The sequence below is a fragment of the Cydia strobilella genome, chromosome 5 (genome assembly GCF_947568885.1).
Source record: "Cydia strobilella chromosome 5, ilCydStro3.1, whole genome shotgun sequence".
Taxonomy (NCBI): Eukaryota; Metazoa; Arthropoda; class Insecta; order Lepidoptera; family Tortricidae; genus Cydia; species Cydia strobilella.
Window position 1 is genome coordinate 21,936,555 of NC_086045.1, and position 23,119 is coordinate 21,959,673.

The following is a 23,119-nucleotide window of genomic DNA, read 5'->3' on the forward strand; positions in this document are numbered from 1 at the left end:
ACCACTGGTTATATTTTCCTGTGCATCGCATATTATGTCGTTATTGTTATACAGCAGTGTTGGGCGCAATTACTTACTTGTGTTATTTAATTACTAAATTAATTGCATGTATTTTAATTATTTTTTTCACTACATTAAAAATAAAATACAGAATTTGAGAAAATCTTAAAAAATAATATAGTTACATGTAAAAAATCCGTAAGGCAGGCTTCGTCAGGTGGCCACAAATACAAATCAGCAACATGCTTCGTCCCAAAAATACCAATGATGATAACCGCAACAGGCTTCGTCACTTTTTTTTTGTTTAAATAAAATAACCGTCACGAATCGCACCTGGCTCAAATGTCCCCATTACACTGGCAGCGTTACCGCGCTGAATGGCCAACGAGATCTGTTGGACCAGGTACGATCCGGACCAAGGGTCGCACCCCCTGTCCCTCAGCCGCCGACCCAAATCCCTCACACTGTAATTAAATTAATTGTAATTGAATTACATGGAAATTTAATTACATGTAATTAAATTTCCTATGTAATATGGAAATGCAATTACAACAATTATAAATTAAATTACTCAATTACTGAATGTTAACTTTTTTTCTAATTTACAAAGATGAACAAATGTACTACATTCACTCTTACATTTTATACATTAACTTAAACACGATGGTATAAAAATCTAACATTTTTATTCTTGAATTTCCCATACATAAAACTGTTTTTTATTTATTATGAATTTCCGCTTGTACAAAAACTTGCAAAAATACTCCTTTATGTTTTTTTTTTTAAATACAAAAAGTCAAATATTGTAAGGTTAGTCAAATTTAAAGCTCATCCATAATTTTGAATATGATTTTGGAAATGAAGATGATCGAAAACTTGTATCCAATAAAAGTAATTAAATTTAAGAGTAAAATAATTAATTTCTAATTTCAATTTCAAAATGTAATTAAAAATTGAATTGTAAATTGAAGGCGCAATTACTATTTACATGTAATTATTATTTTTTAATTTCCATTAACAATTGTAATTGCAATTGTTAATTAGTAATGAAATTACTTTTTGCCCAACACTGTTATACAGTGTGGAAAGAATGAATGGGCCCTAAAGGCTCATTAACTCATTTTGCTCAAAGGAAGCATTCTTTTATTTTTTTAAAGAAACAATACTGCATACAAATATACTTTGAAATTCGCCTGTTTCACCCGGGAATCGAACCGACTAATAATTCAAAAAATTAATCACGCTACTTTATTCTACTATTCGATACAGTTAATGTTAATGATAACATTTCTCCAAGAAACATTAGGCCTTACACTCGTCTGTCGTACAAAATATCCATAAAATCGAATATTTAGTATTCACGTATATTTTTAGACAAGCAAAATGGAAAAATAATGAAAACTCTTTGAATGCAGTTTTGTTTATTTGAGTATTTCGCAAACAGACGAGTTAGTGTCGCGTTCGCTAGATTAAAAAGCACTTAGGGTGCGGTCACACATATCGGGATTCGGCGAATATTCGTGATGGTGTCTCTTTCATTTCCCTTGGATAGCGAGAGACGCCATCACGAATTTTAGCCGAATCCCGATATGTGTGGCCGCAGTATTATTATATAGTGGACGACCGTTTCTCCATACATACGTAGTCCCCGTTTTCCTTTATGGATATTTATTTATTTATTTATTTATTTTTCGGAGAACCAACAGCTATCAATTATACAATAGTTATATAAGTAAATAACAAAAAGCCAATTCTATAATTGACCTATCAATAAGCCAATTCTATGATTGAACCTATGTTCCCACCAATAGCAACAAGTTAACACATAATTGGTGCACATATTAAAATTAAAGTAAAATATTTTTATCACTACATAGTAAAAAACAAAGACGCTTCCTGCTGTCTGTCTGTCCCTCCTTATGTATGCTTAGATCTTTAAAACTACGTGACGGATTTTGATGGTTTTTTAATTAGAGTGATTCAAGAGGAAAGTTTATATGTATAATACATCAGCATTGCACCCGTGCGAAGCCGGATCGGGTCGCTAGTACATTATAAACTGAAATAGATGTCATATTCATATTCATAAAAAAAAACATATACGGTAGCCGACTACCGTCCTCTTAAAGCAACATCGTCCGCTACACATTTTTAATACTCATCTACTGCATTAGGGCTACAGTATGGGGTTCTTCAAAACTCAAAAAAGGAGTGTACAGTTCTTTAACGGGTCGGCAACGCGCATGTAACATCTATGGATTTGCAGGCGTTTATAGGCTACGGTGACTGCTTACCATAATTGGGGCCGTGTGCTTGTTTGCCACCGACGTGGTATATTAAAAAAATCGTCTCGTTGTTCAGGTCCGCGTGAACGTAATGATCTCCCAGTTCCAAACCCTACTGAACTCGTACGGCGAGGACGTGTCGGACAAGTACCAGACGCTGCTGCAGATCATCACGAAGTTCGCGAGCGCCTACTGCTCCACCATCGAGGGCACGGCGCGCAACATCGAGACCACGGAGCTGTGCGGCGGCGCGAGGATATGCTACATATTCCACGAGACCTTTGGCAGAGTTCTGGATTCTATTCACCCGCTAGTAGGTGAGTTACCGAGCGTTAGCAAAGGTCTCCGTTGATCATCACACAGTTCGCGAGCGCCTACTGCTCCACCATCGAGGGCACGGCGCGCAACATCGAGACCACGGAGCTGTGCGGCGGCGCGAGGATATGCTACATATTCCACGAGACCTTTGGCAGAGTTCTGGATTCTATTCACCCGCTAGTAGGTGAGTTACCGAGCGTTAGCAAAGGTCTCCGTTGATCATCACACAGTTCGCGAGCGCCTACTGCTCCACCATCGAGGGCACGGCGCGCAACATCGAGACCACGGAGCTGTGCGGCGGCGCGAGGATATGCTACATATTCCACGAGACCTTTGGCAGAGTTCTGGATTCTATTCACCCGCTAGTAGGTGAGTTACCGAGTGTTAGCAAAGGTCTCCGTTGATCATCACACTGCTCCACCATCGAGGGCACATTATAGTTATAATATATTGCAGTGCCCAACAGGGTTCACAAAGACCTAGCTTATAAGTTTACCACCTGTACAACTACTTTGTGAATTTGCAATAGAATATTGAGTATTTTAAAAAAACGCTCTTAGGCGCTCATCCCCTCTTGACTTTGGCGCGTTGCACTTGCAGGCTTGACGCGCATGGACATCCTGACGGCGATCAGGAACGCGACGGGACCCCGGCCCGCGCTGTTCGTGCCCGAGGTGTCGTTCGAGCTGCTCGTGAAGCGCCAGATCCGCCGCCTCGAGGAGCCCTCGCAACGTTGCGTTGAACTGGTACGTTCAATTGAAATAGGTATAGTCGTCATCAGATATATCGCAGCGACCAAATATCTGAACACGCCTTTATGAGGGCTACCGTTTTTATGCTCACCAGTTGGCGTCACTGTAGATGTAGGTCCAGAAAAAACAGATCTCAAAATTCTTCTATGCTTATTTTTATAATATCAATACGTTCTAATATACACAAAAGTCTAACGTCTAAATGTGCCATTTTTTTCAACATGTTTAATTTTGCATATATTTTAGTTGGCACTGTTTTTAACACAAATCAAAAGATTTATAAAATGATTTGATTTGATTCCAAAGTCATATTTTCACTATCATTTTCATTACGGGGCAGAGTTATGACAAAACAGGGGCTCGAGTGGTTAATGGCAGTTTTCAGAAAATAGTGTACCCAATTAGCGTGAGTTGTTAAGAAAAGTTATCGCTGTCAGTTCAGTGACGATAATTAAGCATTAGATATCAATAAAAACTTGGTTTTGGTGTTCGTTTCATAAACTATAAGTAAAATAAATATTATAATGCAAAAAATGGCACAAAGTTGATTTCCATAAAGATTTCATTGTATGTTTAATTGTCGTCACAAAACTGACAGCGATTAACTTATCTTACCTACTCACGCTAATAATTGGGTACACTATTTTTTGAAAACCCCAATACAAATGAATGCAAGGGGGTCCCTTTGTTTGACATAATTATTGAAAGTCATAATGTAATGATTGTCATATTATCATTAGTCATAATTCTGAAACCGTTAACTTTTCAGGACTTTCCTTAGGTTATCTTATAGATAGGTTAAGTTTGTTTTATGGCAATCCTGAAAAGTTGCGCGTTTCTGAGAAAAACCAAATTATGACTAACGAAAATGTGGACAAACAATACATTATGACTTAAAACTATATGGGAAACAATAGAGACCCGAATGTAAGATTGTTTATGTGTAGGTGCACGAGGAGATGCAGCGGATAGTGCAACACTGCGGCACGGAGGTGCAGCAGGAGATGCTGCGCTTCCCGCGCCTGCACCAGCGCATCGTGGACGTGGTCACGCAGCTGCTGCGCACCAGGCTGCCCGCCACCAACGCCATGGTCAGTGTCGCATATAGTAAAGGAAAGTCTGCAGACACCCCCCCCCCCCCCTGCATACAAAGTTCTGTAAATTGGTATGGACGTGGGGTACCTTTTCTCTGCAGGTGCAGCAGGAGATGCTGCGCTTCCCGCGCGTAATTAAGACCAAAAGGGAACACAATAACGACACTTATTTCACGATATTTCTTGTTCGTTAAGTTTGCTCAGGAAGGAACGGCGAAGGCCTCCCCTCTCTTCCGCGGCCGGTCTCGATCGGTGCAACGCGATGTCCATTCGGGGGCCGATCGGGCCCATCGATCTGAGCGTATTCGGCAGAAAAGTATTTAAATGTGAATCATTTTGGCAGGTGGAAAACCTAGTGGCGATCGAGCTAGCGTACATCAACACCAAGCACCCGGACTTCCACCGCGAGGCGGCGCTGGTGTCGGGGCTGCTGCAGAGCACGGACGACGACGGCGCGGTGTTCCGGCACAAGGCCCGCGCCACGCCCTCGCCGGTATCCACCCTGTTCAAAGTAGATATACGCTTTTGTTTTTTGCATGTGGGGCTAATTCACTAATGTAAAGTAAGTAAATTCCCGAGGACTGTACGTTCAAAGTGGTTTGACCCTGGCGTACTGGAATAGGCGGGTCCGCACAGAATGGTGTTGATAACTGTCAAAGGTTTGCATGTATAGCGCCGGCATAGGTTTTACCTTTAATTTTGTACTATGAGATTTAGCTTAAAGGGCTAATCCGGGCCATAAAATTCGAAAAAAAAATTACACACATTTCTAGGTATTGTCAAGAAAACCTATGCCGGTGCCGTCTGTAAAATACTACGACCGGCTAAACCGATTGTCACCTCATTTAGCAAGCCGATTCTCTTGAACGTAGCTCTGACGTTGTATTCTTGTATTCCCTTGAAGATTCCCCGTTCGACTACTTTTAAGAAAATCACACAAATGCAAAGCGTGTGTGACTGACTTCATTCGAGGTCATGTAATATATTGACTCTCAAATTGCCTAGACGCGTCCAATTTGAGCGTAAGGTCCTAAGTGACTAATCATACTACTTGGTAATGGGTTTCGAGCAGTGTTGGGCGTAATTAATTACTTGTGTAATTTAATTACATGTAATGCAATTTGCTGTGTAAATTGCAATTGTAATTACATTAATTAGTAATTAAATTCTTTAATTACTTTTCGTTAACCTTTTATTAATTTGCAAAGATGAACAAATTTACTTGGAGTAATTATTAGAAAAAATATTTTTTATTCCACTATACCCTGGATAACGTTATAACATATTTTTTATCCCGGGAATCATCCCTTTAGAGGGTAAAATGTGACAAACCACGTCGAGGTACCTTATGGCGGTCGGCGCTTACGTTGCATAGCACCGCATACTAAAAGTATTGGGTCGCCGCGCCCCTAATAATGGCGTTAGTTCCGACCACCATAAGAACATGTAGTTCAATATTATGGTTAGAGTATTGCAACTGGGGGGGTTGTAGTAGGTACAATAACATGTCTGTTCTTGATCGCGGTTAACCTAAAACTCCTCCTCACTTCACTCGTCGTCGCACCTATCTTGCCTCTGTTACTTAAATTTAGTAAGTTCCTAAAGCCTTAAAAAATTGTCGATTACTACCCCGTCTATCTTCATAATGGTTGATCTTAGAGAAAAATGATACATAACAAAAGATACTTATTTTAACATTTCTTCCATAATGAAGTAATAAACAGTTGGTGTTACGTTCGAAAAAAAAATGACACTGACATTTTCTGTCCCAAGAACGGCCCGTTCTTGGTACTTAGAACTTAGACATAGGACTTAGACTTAGAAATTTGCTATACCCCAACCAAATTGAAAGCTCATTCAAAATTTTCATCTGATTTTGCAAATAAAGATGATCGAAAACTTGCATTCAATCGTAATTGAGTAAACTAATTAATTATAAATTTTAATTTCGAAATGTGATTAAATGCAATTGTTAATTGAATGCGTAATTACTTTTTACAAGTAATTAAAAAAACATTCCATTACTAATTGTAATTGCAATTAGTAATGGAAATTAAATTACTTTTTGCCCAACACTGGTTTTAAGAAGTATATTACTCCCGGGTATGGTTTTTGCCACCGTTCCATTTCGCTCGGCTGCTGCTTATACATTCATTTAAGAGGCCGGTGTCGATTTTAGTCGCAAAAATGTAAAATTGATAGATTTCTTCGATGAAATTGTACACCTTTTGTTACCAAATTGAAATAACAAGTACTGGTTTCTATTAGCACGTCTTCTTATCTTGCCTTTTATCAGATCAATTTTTTGAAAACAGACTCACTAAATTAGTAATGATTTTTTTTCTGAAGGACGTTTAGGTAAACGCGCGTAAAGCATTGATTTTGTCGGTCTTATTTGTAAATTTCGTAAAGTTTGGACTGCTAAAAATGGTAAATTTGTATTACACATATTCTGTACTTGGCCTTTATCAGATTACATTTTTGTTATATGACTTAGAGTTCGAGGAAATGAAAGTTAAACGAATTCAATTTTCTCCAGAAATTACTTCAAAACAAGTTACAATTTCTCTGAAAAATCGACTTAATTTCAACCTAATTTGGATACTTGAACAATCTACAACATTTGCTGAAACTATTCTTATACATCAATTTGTATAATTTACCACCATAATTTTTTAATGAATTTTTAAAAACTGCCCCTTCTCTTCACATATTACCGGTGACGCACGCTCGCGACCTCATTATTAAAAGGCAAGATGAGAAAACGTGCTAATAGAAACTAATACTTGTTATTTAGATATTACGTAACAAAACAAGTATAATTTCAAAGACTAAATGTATCAATTTAAAATTTTTGCTCCAAAATCGACTACGGCCTCTTAATCGGTATGGTTATAGAACGCTCGTGAGGCGTCCGACTCCCAAAACGAAGCTCGTCAGTTCGAACCTCGACTCATACAAATGACATTACATTAGTTCCAGACCTAATTTCAGCACTAAAATTTAGTCACATTAATTATATTAGTTCGCAACATAGTTTTTACCTTCATGCATTTGTAAACAAATGATAAATTCCAGCTTTCTACAAATTGGTAACTTTGTAATTGTAGTCTTAGTGCACATTTGCTTTATAAGTCGTTGCGTGTGTTTATTGTTGTTTGCGGACCTTTTAAACGCCAAAATTATGTCATTTGTCAGTTTACAACTAGCGACGTGACAATAGGGGATATTACTGCAATGCTCTACCATCTGGCCTCAATTTCACCACGGTGACAGGTGCGACAATTGTAAAACATCAATGTTGCTGACGTCACAGGCTTCCATGGGCTACGGTTACCGCTTACCATCGGGCGGGCTGTATTCCTGTTTGCCACCATCATTGTGATATTTAAAAAAACTTTATTATATCGGCAAAAAACAGGTACGTTTATGACGATGATGATGACAATTGTCACAAGATTTATAAGAATTTTCGGTAATTCTTGACAGGAAATAAGTTCTGTGTCGGAATTTTGCGACAATTGTCGTGTTTCTTGTGACAATTGTTTTTTTAATTATTAAAATGTTGGTGGCAAACAAGCACACAGCCCGTTCGATGGTAAGCGGTTACCGTAGCCTATGGAGGCATGTGACGTCAGTAATAGTGATTTCGACAATTGTCGCACCTGTCACCGTGGTGAAATTGGGGCCAGAAGCCATTTTAGTAAACCACTTAACTGTAACTTATACATACTGTACCTTTAACAGGTTTTTGACAAGTTTTCAGACAATAAAATATGACATTGATGCGTCAAGGCGGTTTGTTTACAGAGGACCTACCGGGCAACGCGAATCCGAAATTTCGCTATCTGCCTCTTTATCGCTCGAATATGCAAGAGCGACAGAGATGTTAGATAAAGACTTCTTATTTCACGACAGACCCTCAGATTGTGGTAGTGGCCTACGCAGAGTTTCGCGTAATATTCCCTATTGTGAATGATGTCGAGATAGCCTCCTAAGTCCCAGCTTTTTTTAAACGTCATAGCATAGAGTAACTTATACTAGAGCGGTACTGTCATAGTAAATTTTGTAACCCCAGTTCACTGCCATCTGTCGACACACTTTAAAACTAAAAGTAAATATTTATAAAAATACGATAAAATGTATTTAAATATGGATAAATGTTTTTTTTATTTGCATTAATTATTTTTATATGATTTTGACCCATGTTCTTTCACTGGTATGCGTTAAAATTATAAATAACAAACGAAACAGTCAACGCCCTCTATACGAGTGTAGGCCAAAACTAGTGGCGCCATCTGATCGAGAATCAAATTTTCGTGATTTTCGAGGCACGTTTTTTCCTTAGACTGTATCCATCTATTACGGAGTTATATCTATCTTTCGTCATAGTCCTAGAGGCCTCTTGTTCATTTTTTTGCACATAAAAAAAATTTTTTTTTATATATTTTTTAGTTTTTATATAAGAAATATTTGCTGTCAGTCCTGAACAGACTATATACAACTCTATGGACTGTCAGAATACTCCGCGCGAGCATTTAAATTTGAAAACGGGGGGCATCTAAACATTTTGTACCGAAATATGTACTATCGGTGTTCATTACTATAGTAATTTACTTAATGCTGGGACTGAAGGGTGACTTTTATTATGTACAAAGTTTGGTACCGCAGGACTTGGGAGGATAGGGCTGAGGCCGCGCGTCCGTGACGTCTCTGGCGGTCAAAGGGTTAACTGAAATCGTATTACTGTAACTTTTGATTTTTTGTAGCTGCTTCTCCGCCAAACGGGTGAAAGAGGGTCCATCCTAGTATTCATGACGAATATCTGGGATGCGTACAATCAGGTAAACTATAGCGTGTGAGCTAGGACATGTCCAAACTCATCATAGTAACACATTTCATGCCCGTGGCCATTGCTTGTGTAGAAATACTATGTGGGCTCTCTTTCAACCGGCATCTGTATAAAAGACTCGTTTCCTTAAAATATCCATTACTTTCCTAAGATCAATCACATACATCGTTATAATATTTTTGACCTACTCAGCACGTTTTACCGTCCCGATAAAGCAGTAGGCCTAGTAGACCTGTACCGCTGGCTATATTTTGACCCCTAGGTTATAAAAATATTAAAGTCAATTCTGTTTTCGCTTATGAATACTTTGTTAAGATGTAAATCTTACATTTTGTTTTGTGTCATATATATAATTTGCTTTTCTAGTAATTTGTTATTTTGTGGTAATTATTATTTATTTTGAATTATCTTGGAGAAAAAAATATTCGAGAGAAAACATGTAACTGTGTTGCATTTAGGATAGTGTTTTTAGTGTGAAAACATAGTTTGTGTCAATTACGTCCACTGCAATCTGATACTATGTCATAATATTCTAAATGACACAAAAAAAAATTAGAGTTAAAAAAAATTACTTAGGTCGAATTTAATCGTTTAAATAGGTCCATTAAATGATTTTGTGTCTTATTAAGGAATAGCTTCATAAGATATTTGATGATTTTGTTGTAACAGGCTGTCACCGTTACAAAAGAATATTAAAGATATTAGAGTTTACATCTTATTAATTTGAAATGCGGGATAAATAAGATGTATGAATTTGTGTCACTTGCATCCACTGCATAAACAAATATTACAAAAATATTATTTGCGTTCAAACGAAGCTCGCGGGCGGTCTGAATGGGCAACGGAGGCCGTGCAGGGTGGGGCCGCGGCGTGACCTTGCCGTACGCAACGCATGTTTACTTCGCCTGTGCGCCAAATTAACGCAACTTATTCAAAGAAGTTACGCAAACAACACAACAACAAGCAACAAGCAAGCAAAGAATGCGTCGAATTATCTTTTACCTATTTAAAACTCATAGATATTGTACAATGTCACCATTATGCAAAAGAACTGTAAGTACATGTTTGATTTGCGAGCGAGCTGGCAACATTGCGCAGGGAAATCTTAAAAATATCGCGTTTACGTGAACGCCACATACATTTGTGACAGTGATAGGGAAAAGGTACCACTAAAGTAAAATTTGGTTATTAATACCGTGACTTTCTTTCATTCTTTGATAAAAAAAATTGCTATTTATGCAACAAGTGCGGAAATCATCTTTACGCACGTGTATCATACAATGTTTTACTATGCATTGTGCGAGTAAATAAAAAAACATGTCATGGCAAATAAGTTTAATTATTAAAAGGAGTGTTTTAAATCGACACGAGTTGCGAGTTACCTATTCGCACGTGTATCGTACGTTTTACAGTACATATGGCCCTTTAAACTTTCGACATATGCACGGTAAGTGCTCTTTTCCGCACTAGTGCGAGAAAGTAGCACCATATGTACTGTAAAAAAAATTGAAAACAAAAAGCACTAGTGCGGAAAAGCAGTACTTTCCGCACGATATGGCTCCGTAGGAAACGCACTTTTCGAGCACATGCATTGTTAAAAAATATATAGGACTGTATCTCCTAAACCATGCGTCGTAGCGCAAAAATAACAAAATTTTCGTTCCCCTCTATGTAACCCAAAAGTAATACATGAAAAATACAATGAAAAAAAAGAAACAAAATCTTTATAGGGCTGTATTAGCTGTATCTCCTATATCGTGCATCGTAGCGCAAAAATAATCAAATTTTCGCTCCCCTTTAAGAAGCCCCTAATTAAGATTTAAAAACGCAAAAAAGAAAAAAAAAGAGGAAAAAATCTTTATAGGGCTGCATCTCCTACACCGTGCATCGTAGCGCAAAAATAATTAAAAAAAATCCCTTTAAGAAACCCCTAATTAAGATTGAAAAACGCAAAAAAGAAAGTGGAAAAAAAAATCATTTTAGGGCTGTATCTCCTAAACCGTGCGTCGTAGCGCAAAAATAATAAAATTTTCGTTCCCCTTTACGGAACCCCAAAATAATATACAAAAAACACAATGAAAAAAAAAAACAACAAAAAAAATCTTTATAGGGCTGCATCTCCTAAACCGTGCATCGTAGCACAAAAATAATCAAATTTTCGTTCCCCTTTAAGAAACCCTTAATTAAAACTTTAAAAAAAAACCAGGAAAAAAAACTTTATAGAGCTATTATAGCTATATATTAGAGATCCACGCCGCAGCCAAAAAACCCGGCGTCGCCGGCGTGAGGTAATTTTTTAGGAGGAATAATTTAAAAAAACATAACTATGCTAGGAATAAACATTTATTTCTTATCTCCATCAATCACTGACTAAAAATTGTTTACAGTACAGCTACAGTGGTTGTAATTATCGTGAATAAAAAATATTTTGTTCACCTTTGCCGGATTTAAGCGCGATCGCTTAGCAGTCAAAACCATCCCAGCTACAGAAAACACCCTTTCACTGGGTGTACTTGTAGCTGGAATGCTTAAAAGTGACCGCGCCAACCCTGCAAGCTAAGGAAACATTTTTTTTTGTTCCCAATACAATATCGCCTACCCTGTTCGTTCTGCATATCAATGATATGTTATTTACTAACAATATTCATTGCTATGCGGATGACAGCACTGGTGATAGCCGTTATACAGGTCGTGCAAACGCCCCCCCCTGAGCAGGTGTCGGAGTGCAGGATGCGACTTGTGTCTGAGATCGAGACGTCCCTTGAATAGGTCTCCGAATGGGGTAGACGTAACCTCGTCCAGTTCAACACTAGTAAGACACAAGTCTGCGCGTTTTCCGCCAAAAAAAAACCCATTTGTCACGGCGCCAAAGTTTCAGGGCATTCCCCTTACCACCGCTAAAAGTATCGCGATACTTGGTGTCGACATTACGAACGAAGTCCAGTTTCGTAGTCATCTGGAACAAAAAGCCAAACTAGCCTCAAAAAAACAGAGCCAAACAGTACTTCACACCGGGTCACCGACTTTTGTTATATAAAGTGCAGGTTCGACCTCATATGGAGTACTGTTCTCATCTCATCACTGGTCTGGCGCTCCACAATACCAGCTCCTTCCCCTTGACTCCATCCAACGGCGGGCAGTTCGTATTGTCGGCGATCCCGAACTTACTGTACAATGGGGAATGTTCCGAAGAACTTTTTGATCTGGTGTCATCGTCTCGTTTCTATCACCGCACGCACCTCCCGCCAAAGGAGCAAAACTCATCCTCACTTCTTAGACACATGGCACACCAAGAATAAGCGGGCATCTCGCTCGTTTCTTCCCAGAACGTGCAAAATGTGGAATGAGTTGCCTCCTGAGGTATTTCCTTTGCGCTTCGACATGGGATTCTTCACGAAGCGGGTATTTAGGGTTCTCAAGGGTCGGCAATGCTTAATGGCTCCTGTGTTGTTGCTTATGTCCATGGGCGACGATGACTGCTTCCCATCAGCCGGCTCGTCTGCTCGTTTGCTGACTATCACATAAAAAAACTAGTCAAGCCAAGCACTGCAATGAAGTGAGTGAGCCAGCGTTCGTTCTTTCACTTCACTCACGCGGCGTGATGGATAGATGATGCGGTGGGGATGGGGGTCAGTGGAGCGGGCGGGAGTGATGCATGCAGCGACCAGTCGCTACCGCACGGAATGGCGACAGCGCATTGTTTGTTTTGGTCGGTTTGTTCATCATATTTATTCGAATTTCGAGGTCGGCGCGAAATTTTGAACGAATATAATATCTCCTAAACCGTACGTGGTGGCGCAAAAATAATAAAATTTTCGTTCCCCTTTATGCAACCCATAATTTATATTTAAAAAAAAAAACGCAAAATTTAAAAAAAAAATCATTATAGGGCTGTATCTCTTAAACCATGCGTCGTAGCGCAAAAATAATTTAAAAAAACCCCTTTAAGAAACCCGTAATTAATACTTAAAAAAAAAAACAAAAAAAACAGGAAAAAAAACTTTAAAGAGCTGTATCTCCTAAACCGTGCGTGGTACCGCAAAAACAATAAAATTTTCGTTCCCCTTTATGCAACCCATAATTTATATTTAAAAAAAACGCAAAATTTAAAAAAAAAATCTTTATAGGGCTGTATCTCCTAAACCATGCGTCGTAGCGCAAAAATAATAAAATTTTCTTTCCCCTTTATGCAACCCATAATTTATATTTAAAAAAAACGCAAAATTAAAAAAAAAAAACATTATAGGGCTGTATCTCTTAAACCATGCGTCGTAGCGCAAAAATAATTTAAAAAACCCCTTTAAGAAACCCGTAATTAATACTTAAAAAAAAAACAAAAAAAAACCAGGAAAAAAAACTTTATAGAGCTGTATCTCCTATACCGTGCGTGGTACCGCAAAAATAATAAAATTTTCGTTCCCCTTTATGAAACCCGAAAGTAATATACAAAAAACACAATGTAAAAAAGAAAAAAAGAAAAAAAAACAATAAAAAAATCTTTATAGGGCTGTATCTCTTAAACCATGCGTCGTAGCGCAAAAATAATTTAAAAAACCTCTTTAAGAAACCCGTAATTAATACTTTAAAAAAAAAAACAAAAAAAAACAGGAAAAAAAACTTTATAGAGCTGTATCTCCTAAACCGTGCGTGGTACCGCAAAAATAATAAAATTTTCGTTCCCCTTTATGAAACCCCAAAGTAATATACAAAAAACACAATGTAAAAAAGAAAAAAAGAAAAAACAAAACAATAAAAAAATCTTTATAGGGCTGTATCTCTTAAACCATGCGTCGTAGCGCAAAAATAATTTAAAAAACCCCTTTCAGAAACCCGTAAATAATACTTTAAAAAAAAAACAAAAAAAACCCGGGAAAAAAACTTTATAGAGCTGTATCTCCTAAACCGTGCGTGGTACCGCAAAAACAATAAAATTTTCGTTCCCCTTTATGCAACCCATAATTTATATTTAAAAAAACGCAAAATTTTAAAAAAAAAATCTTTATAGGGCTGTATCTCCTAAACCATGCGTTGTAGCGCAAAAATAATAAAAATTTCGTTCCCCTTTATGAAGCCCCTAAATAATATACAAAAACACAAGAAAAAGAAAGAAAAAAATAATAACAAAAACACTTTATAGGGCTGTATCTCCTAAACCGTGCATCGTAGCGCAAAAATAATCAATATCCGTTCCCCTTTAAGAAGCCCCTAATTAAGATTTAAAAACGCAAAAAAGAAAGAGAAAAAAATCATTTTAGGGCTGTATCTCCTAAACCGTGCGTCGTAGCGCAAAAATAATAAAATTTTCGTTCCCTTTTATGAAATCCCAAAGTAATAACAAAAAACGCAATGACAAAAAAAAGAAAAAAAAAACAACAAAAAAAACTTTAGGGATGTATCTCCTAAACCGTGCATGGTAGCGAAAAAATAATCAACTTTTCGGTCCCCTTTATGTAACCATTAATTTATACAAAAAAAACGCAAAAAAAGTTTTTTTTTATAGGGCTTGATCTCCTAAACCATGCGTCGTAGCGCAAAAATAATTAAATTTTCGTTCCCCTTTATGAAACCCCAAAGTAATATACAAAAAACACAATGTAAAAAAGAAAAAAAGAAAAAAACAATAAAAAAAACTTTATAGGGCTGTATCTCCTAAACCGTGCGTCGTAGCGCAAAAATAATCAAATTTTCTTTCCTCTTTATTCAACCCTTAATTTATATTTAAAAAAAAAACGCTTTCACTAAACTGCTGTAACTCGGAAACTTAGAATCCACAAAGGGGACTTTACTAAATTATGACACATATTAAAGCCTGACCAGTAATATATGATCATTGTCAAGAGGGCGCTGTTCATTCTCATGTATAGGGTGACAGTTCAGTATAGTATGAAAAAATATTGTATTTAATGAACATCATCATCAATGTAATTAATGTTGCTTGCCACGCTTAAACATAACAAAAATCACAATAAATTGCGTCTTAAAATAAACTTAAAAAGTCTACTAAAAATCGAAACAAAAGTAATTTTTAAGTCGCTGTTGTGACATTCTCAATCAAAAGGTAGGTACCACTTTGTCGTTTACCATAAAGACGAAATTTGATTATATCTTTATACAAATAACCTGTCAGAGAAAGTGGTACCTTTTGATTAGGAACGTCACAAATGTTGGTCAGTATGAGGAGTGCAGCCTACAGTTTATTTTTAATTATATTTATATACCTACTACGGTAAGATTGATAAGACAATGTAATTATGCCTCCGAATGAAATAAATACACTGTATCGCAAAACTAAGTGGCGAGACAGCTCATAATGCCATCTCTTGGTTGGTCTTAACAAGGGTAAAGGAGATAGTATTAAGATCTCAGTCGCCAGCTGATATTGCGGCAAGTATAATAAGCACCCCACCCGCGTAGGTACCCTTCCCCGCGCACGCCCTTCTTGCTCAATTGAGTTTTATTTTGCCAGATAGTAAAAAAACCGTGGATCAAAATGACCCAAATTATGAATGATGTCTCAATGTGGTATTATAATATTGTAGACGTAAACTTAATAACATGAATTTTTTTTTGTGGCAGATACAGGGTGTTAATTAGAAAAAAAATTTTTTTAAATAAAAGCGGTGGATGAATTTGACACAGATTTGTTTGAATAACATATAACAATGTTCTGTAAAGTACAACACTTCACTTACCGACTCTAATATTTTTTTAGGCGTTTTAGGATCAATATTAGGTATTTATTAAATGCCATTATACCCGTGGATGAAAATGACACAAAATGCGTGTGTACGTCGGAAACCACTTTGCCTTTACAGGGAAACAAAGAATTTCGTCTCGAATATTTTTTTTACAGAATGCTGATTGAAAAAAGAAATACCTAAATTTCACAAAATATTATTTTTAGGTTTAGTATATGGTCTGGAAACTATATATAAAAAATAAGCAACATTAATATTCTTATAACCTCAGAAGTTATTGGTACAGGTCTATAGCACATAATTAGCCTCATGCATGAAGTTTATATTTGAACGAAATATGTTTTATTCGGATGTTTGTTACCGTTATATCATGTTACAAATGCATTTCCGTTTTTAAATTACCATTTAATTACTTAAAATTATAAATAAAAAGTACAAACATTTCCCCGCGAAAAGCTAGTGAGCGAAACGCTCGAAACGCCACGTGACGTCACGCGTTCGACAGATTAGTGTCATTAGTACCAAACGTCAGTTGGGCCGCCCAACGTGTGACGTCATCACGCTCTGTCGAATTCGCGCCAAAAATTATGAGCGTTTCAACCGCTCAAAAATTTTCAACATTTTAAATATTTTTTAATAAAATAATGTTAAGGTTTACAAAAGTATTTTTATCATTTCCGGTGTTCCAACGATATAAATTATGAATCCAAAAATAAAAATAAATTCATGCATGGAGCTAATTGCCGCGACAGTATCTCGCAGCGAGATAGACTACCCGCCTTTTTATAACTGTACTAGCTTTTGCCCGCGACTTCGTCTGCGTGGACTTAGTAACCCCAGCTAAAGTAAGAATAGCGCCTGGAGAAAGTCTTATAGCAATTATTCAATTTGAGCATATTATGCAAACAAATTAGCAGACACTTCATTAATTATCTCAATTCCACCCCGGTTTTTTCCTTTCTTAAGGGATGATTTTCGGGATAAAAACTATCCTATGTCCTTCTCAGGGACTCGACCTATCTCTATGCCAAATTTCATCTAAATCGATTCAGCGGTTTAAGCGTGAAGAGGGAACACACAGACAGATAGACAGACTTTCGCATTTATAATATTAGTATGGATTAATTAAAGAGGGACGGGTAGTCTTATCTCGCGTCGAGATACTGTCGCGCCAATCATGTGCTAGCCCGGCTGGGGTCCTAAAGATATAAGGGCCGCCACACACTAGCGTCTTTTGAGAGTCTGCGTTTAGTCAGGGCTATGGAATATGGCGTCGCTGCGCAGTTCGGGAGACGCTAGTGTGAGATTGCATGCTTTTAAACTACCTCTTATGCCGCTACAGTCTACGGTAAATTGAAATCACCTGCGTACAATATTATACATTTAGTACACCAGCTTTATCCAGTAATACGGACCGTGAATGTGGACAAAAAGCAATTACGAAACTAAAACGACCTGGTGCTAAAATCATTAACATTGCCTTGGTGAAATAGGGATGTTGACATGAATCGCGAATAATATAAAATGTTATGTTTTTACCATAGCAGAGAATATTAGAATGCTGAAAATCATATTTTGTAAGTGTAAATATGCGTAATAAATTAATTAAAAAATATTAAAAGTATTTAAAATAATGTCCAGCATCACGTGAATGCAAACGCAAATCGGAGCGCGTGATTATTTAGCGCGTAATTAGTAAGGTTGATCTTCTATGTTTTGGATATTTTATTAAACCAATCATCGGGCCCAAACGTTTCGACCATGTGATTGCTAATAATTTCATTAGAAATCATATTACTTTTGTGGTAAAATGCATGCGCTTCGCCATGTCGTCCTCTGCAGCGTTCCACGAAATTATCTACCGTTGTCCCGTACGAACTTAGGATTTGCAGGTATAGTATGCGGTCTATCTACTGAGCTCGTTCACTTACCTGTACTAACAATGGCATTCTGTTAAACAAAAGCCATTATTTCTGTTGTGCCTGAGCGCGTGGCCTTTGTGCCTGAGGCTCACACACAATGGCCACGCACTCAGGCACAAAGGCCACGCGCTCAGGCACAAAAGAAATAATGGCTTTTGTTTAACAGAATGCCATTGTCAGAACAGGTAAGTGAACGAGCTCAGTAGATAGACCGCATACTATATACAAGTTTCCTTTTCTGTGACAAATGGTCAAAAATATGCACAGAACAATAATCATCTCCTTTAAACTCCGAAAAATGTGCCATTTTCAACCAAAAGGGTACTTATTGTCGCTTGTCAGTAAGGCGCCATTTCTATATAGCTTCAATTAGAAATCAAACTTATTGACAAGCGACAATGTGGTACCTTTTGATTGAAAACGTCACAAATAAAGTCGCAACACAGGAAATAAAACGCGTTTGTACGGGATAACCCGTGGAATGCTCCCTCTGAGCACAGAGCGGTATTAAAACAGCTATATGCGGTTTCAGCACGTACCGGCCATCACGGACGGCCACGAGAACAAAACTCCGACACAAAATCATAACAGTGAATCTCCAGTCACACCCCAGGTAAACATTGGAACTAGCCTAACTAGATTTTGTCTGTTGTATGCACAGAAATAAAAAACGTATTAATAACGGAAATAAAACTATGAAAACGGATTATATCGCGTATATTGAATTTATAATACATCCCGACGTTTCGAACTCTTTACAGCGTTCGTGGTCAACGGGTGACTGAGGAAAAATTACAAAGTGCAAAAATTTTTTATCGCGTATATATAGGTATATATATCTTTACTTGGAAATAATTGTAGTGTATAACTAGCCTTATGAACCGATTTTGCATGTACAACCAGCCTTAAAGTTTGTAGTCTATGATTGTTCATTATTTTAGTATGTGGGTATTTTTGCACTTTGTAATTTTTCCTCAGTCACCCGTTGACCACGAACGCTGTGAAGAGTTCGAAACGTCGGGATGTATTATAAATTCAATATACGCGATATAATCCGTTTTCATAGTTTTATTTCATGAGTAACTATCGCGGTAACCGAAGACAATATTATGTATTAATAACGGGTCATTCACGTATTTTAAGTCGAAAAACGCTCGACATGTTCGACTTAAAATACGTGTTACCCGTTATTAATATGTTTAATATGTCTGTGTCTCACGGAAGTTTTATTAGAAATGAATATACCACGTTGTGCGCCCTTTTAGATTAATACTAAAAAAAATACTCGTAAAAACGCAAATTATCATGAAGTGGTTATTAGTTTATGTTTACAGTGTAAAACTTGACAGGCATTTCTTTCGATAGTATCGTAGTTCATTTGGTATTTTGCATTTGTGACGTTTTCAAATAAAAGGTACCACATTGTCGGTTGTCGATAAGGTTTGATTTCAAATGGAAACTTCATGAAAATAGCGCCTTATTGACAACCGACAATAAGTATCTTTTTGGTGCAAAGCGGCACATTTATTTACTTAATTCACTTAATAAGTATGTATTGTGTCTATTATCGTGTTTGTTGTGTGTCTCCATTAAATGTTAATCATGTCCACACAGAGCGAGCATACGCGCGAGGCAATTTCCTCGCGCACAAAACGGCCAGTGTAGACGTGCCACGGCCGAGGCACGTCCACACTGGCCGTTTTGTATGCTCGCTCTGTGTACCCGGCTTATAAACAAAATACTCAATACATCGTACTACCAATACTACCATCAGTAAATACAATACCAGAAGTTGTTTGGCTTTGATAATTGTGTTTGATTTGATGTGACTTTCATTTTCGTTTTGGCTACTAGCAGTTTTTGAGTAGTGCTTGTTAAAAGCTTGTTTTCAGATAAACTTTATTTATGTTAATGTGTCTATGTTGTTTTGGTTAGTAGTTGTTACCTATACTTAAGTATCGTTAAGCATGTGTAGTGTAGTCTAGTCTGTACAACAATATGCTTATGAAACGGATAATTTTTAAAATATTTAGATCAGTACGGTTTCACTCACTATTATTTTTAGTCGCTTTTGGCGACATGTTTCGGACTCTTCGGGAGTTCTTCCTCAGGCGCTCGTGTCCGCGGCGGCTGTACTCCGTGCACTGCCGGTATGTATGTATGTCGCCTGATCTAAATATTTTGAAATATGTCTCACGATAGTTTGTTCGTATAATTTTTGTATTTTTATTCTTATAATTACTGAGATCAATTCTAACGTGATTCTGACCGCAGAAATGTATATATCACTACACTTTATAAAACAAAGGTCATCCGCATCTGTTTGTGTGTGTATGTTCGCGATAAACTCGAAAACTACTGAACGGATTTTCATACCGTTTTCACCTATCAATAGTGATTCTTGAGGAAGGTTTAGGTGTATACTTTATTAAGGTTTTGTGTAACCCGTGCGAAGCCGGGGCGGGTCGCTAGTGTAGTATATAAAACCATACAAAATGACGCAGTTTTGTCAGCTAAAGTAGAACGCGCTGTATGGTGTTTTAAAGGAACGATATATTCAAACGATAGCGCGTTTACTGAACCCTACAGCACCAAGACTATAGTCTGTATCTTTAGGTATTTAACATTTTCGCAACCGGGCAAAATTTTGAACAATACCTAAGAAACCGGTCGTCTATAGCTGCGTATAAAACAACCCGCTCGGCGCAAAGTCTACGAGTGCCTACCAGGCGGGTTCTCGGTAGTCAAAAGTGTTAAAAGAATGTAAACAAACCACAATTAGGTATTTTATTGGGCAAGAAAATTCTTCATAATAATAATAAGTACTGATCATCTGTTTGACTATTTAATGGACTATGCCTTCATTTGATATGGCAATTCAATTTTTTTTTTTTTAATTTATAACTCGACATCTAATGGAATTTGTATGCAACATTGCAGTCCGGAGACTGCATTGTTTTTAACTTTTTAATTTTTGACTGATCGTAAACTACGCACTTCGCGACCTGTTTTTTAACCGGTAAAGTTGTGCCGTCCATTCTTGTGAAAATGAAATTTTTCCAATTTTATTTAAAGTTTCTGCAAGTCTACATTTAAAACTTTCGCGTTCTGAACACATATTTTTTTTTTTTTTTTTTGTGAATTTGTTTTGTTGTGTTGTGTTGTGTTGTTTTGTTTCTGCAAGTTGCAATAGTAACCGACATGTCCCATGTCCAGGTGAACGGTGGGACTCCGCCGGAAAAGGTGCTGACACCGCAGAAGCCGGTGAACCTGCTGCCCGAGGTGCCGAGCCAGCAGTCGCGCAAGCTCTCCGACAGAGAGCAGCACGACTGTGACGTCATAGGTACTCTACCCTTCTCTTTTACACACACACTACAAATGTCACATTCCTCATTATAACACTTTAAAGGATGCGGTCAGCGGTCAGGTTAAACCCGCATTATGTATGAACAACATTGTCAGCAACCTTTGAAGTTAAAGTTTGACCTGACCGTTGCCAAATCCTTAAACTATTACGTTTACTAGTAGTTTATGTGCCTGCTACATAATGAAAGGCATTAAAATACGAGTGTGGGTTTATGCAACGAACGAAATGAGTTTCATAAAAGGATTTTTATTTAATTTTCAAATGTCTATATTTGCAAAAGCAGTAGAATGAAAAATTGCGAGAACTTTCAACGATGAATTAACAGACATCTTTTTTCCCCTAGTTTGTATAATAGTGCTAAACATGTTGTAATGTTTCACGGTGACAGGTGGACGGAGCGACAAAACGGCAAACTATATATATTACTCAAAGATTGAAGGCATTAGCATGATGCACTTGAACTCTATGGGTGATTTAGTCGGTGAGGACAGCTGTAGTGGCTATGTGCAAGTTTCGTTTGCTACCTTTGCTATAGCTCGTTTGACACTTGTCTCGGGGGAGGTTACTTAAATGTCACACGACCCTAGCCGCCGCCCATACAATCTCAATTACGCTCTTTCAAACGACAGTGGAATAACATGAAATTATTAAGGTGCTCCCTGTCGCCAATGACCTTCGCTCTGAATCCCTTAGTTTTTTAATGTTGTTTTTAGCTTATCATATTAACAGCAACAGCTTTAAGCAATATAGTATCATATTTACTTCAAAGTTCATTGTCTTCGAGATATTTGGCATCAAAGTTGAATTTTAGGCCAAAAACTGGTCTTCTGGCCATAACCATAACTTTTGTGTTAATTAGTTTGAAATTTAAATCTCCGACCAGTTTTTAGAGACGTTAAAGACGAACCCAGATATGCAGATTTTTGAAATCAGAAATCAGAAATATTTATTTGCTTAGATACAGTAATGGGATGTTACATATTTATAAATGTACTGTGTATCTTGCCTGCATGCAAGTATATTTATTTATTTATAAAATTTTTGTATATATATATATATATATATATATATCTATGACAGAACCCCTAGTCTAAATTTCATCGACAGCGTGAGGGACGCACCTCACGCACGCGTTTGGGTTAAGTCTCATTTTGTATGGGATTTTGAACAGCGCCCCAAACGGGACGTTTTGGAAACTCAAAATCCCATACAGAATAATACCCGGAAATGATTCCCGGTAGGTCCTCTGTAAACAAACCGCCTTGGTGCATCAATGTCATATTTTATTATCTCTGAAAACTTGTCAAAAAACTGTTAAAGGCACAGTATGTACAAGTTACTCTATGGTTTACTAAAGGGGCTAGTGCTGCACTCTGGTGGCAGAACATTGCAGTAATGCCCCTTACTTACACTAGGGGTACTGGTACTAGTTTTCGTTACTAGAAATTGTAATACAAAGAAGTTAGAGCGATGATTTGTATGTAAAATGTAAAACCTCTACTCGGTCCATTTTCTTTGTATTTTTTTTTACCAGAGTGTGATTTTCATGTAATTTAAGCATGTCGTTTTAATATTAGAGCGTGATTTTGATTATATGGGAGCGGCTTTTTGGCGGTCCTGTGACTCTTAACACATTCACAGTTCACATGAGACTAAAAATGTTCTGTCTTACTAGACCGCGGGCCAGGAACATATTTCCATGACCAATCGCCTCCCGGGCGAAAACTCGTATAGTGGTTATCGGCTATTTATGATGAACCCTCGTGAACGTCAGCTACCGCTCCGTTGGTGGGTTGAGGAATGGCAGCAAATAAAGTCTATAAAAAAATGT

At 37.4% G+C, this 23,119-nt stretch overlaps 1 protein-coding gene across 2 annotated transcripts in view; it reads left to right on the plus strand.

Annotated features, from left to right (window-relative positions):
- LOC134741639 (dynamin-1-like protein) overlaps positions 1-23,119 on the plus strand; it is a 47,867-nt gene that overhangs the window by 11,795 nt on the left and 12,953 nt on the right. The window contains exons 7-13 of one of the 2 annotated variants that reach the window (XM_063674492.1): positions 2,362-2,602; positions 3,204-3,349; positions 4,303-4,446; positions 4,793-4,960; positions 9,219-9,293; positions 18,454-18,534; positions 21,138-21,264. In XM_063674492.1, coding sequence (XP_063530562.1) covers positions 2,362-2,602; positions 3,204-3,349; positions 4,303-4,446; positions 4,793-4,960; positions 9,219-9,293; positions 18,454-18,534; positions 21,138-21,264 — 982 coding nt within the window. The remainder of the gene's footprint in view (positions 1-2,361; positions 2,603-3,203; positions 3,350-4,302; positions 4,447-4,792; positions 4,961-9,218; positions 9,294-18,453; positions 18,535-21,137; positions 21,265-23,119) is intronic. The other variant, XM_063674493.1, reaches the window with a different exon arrangement.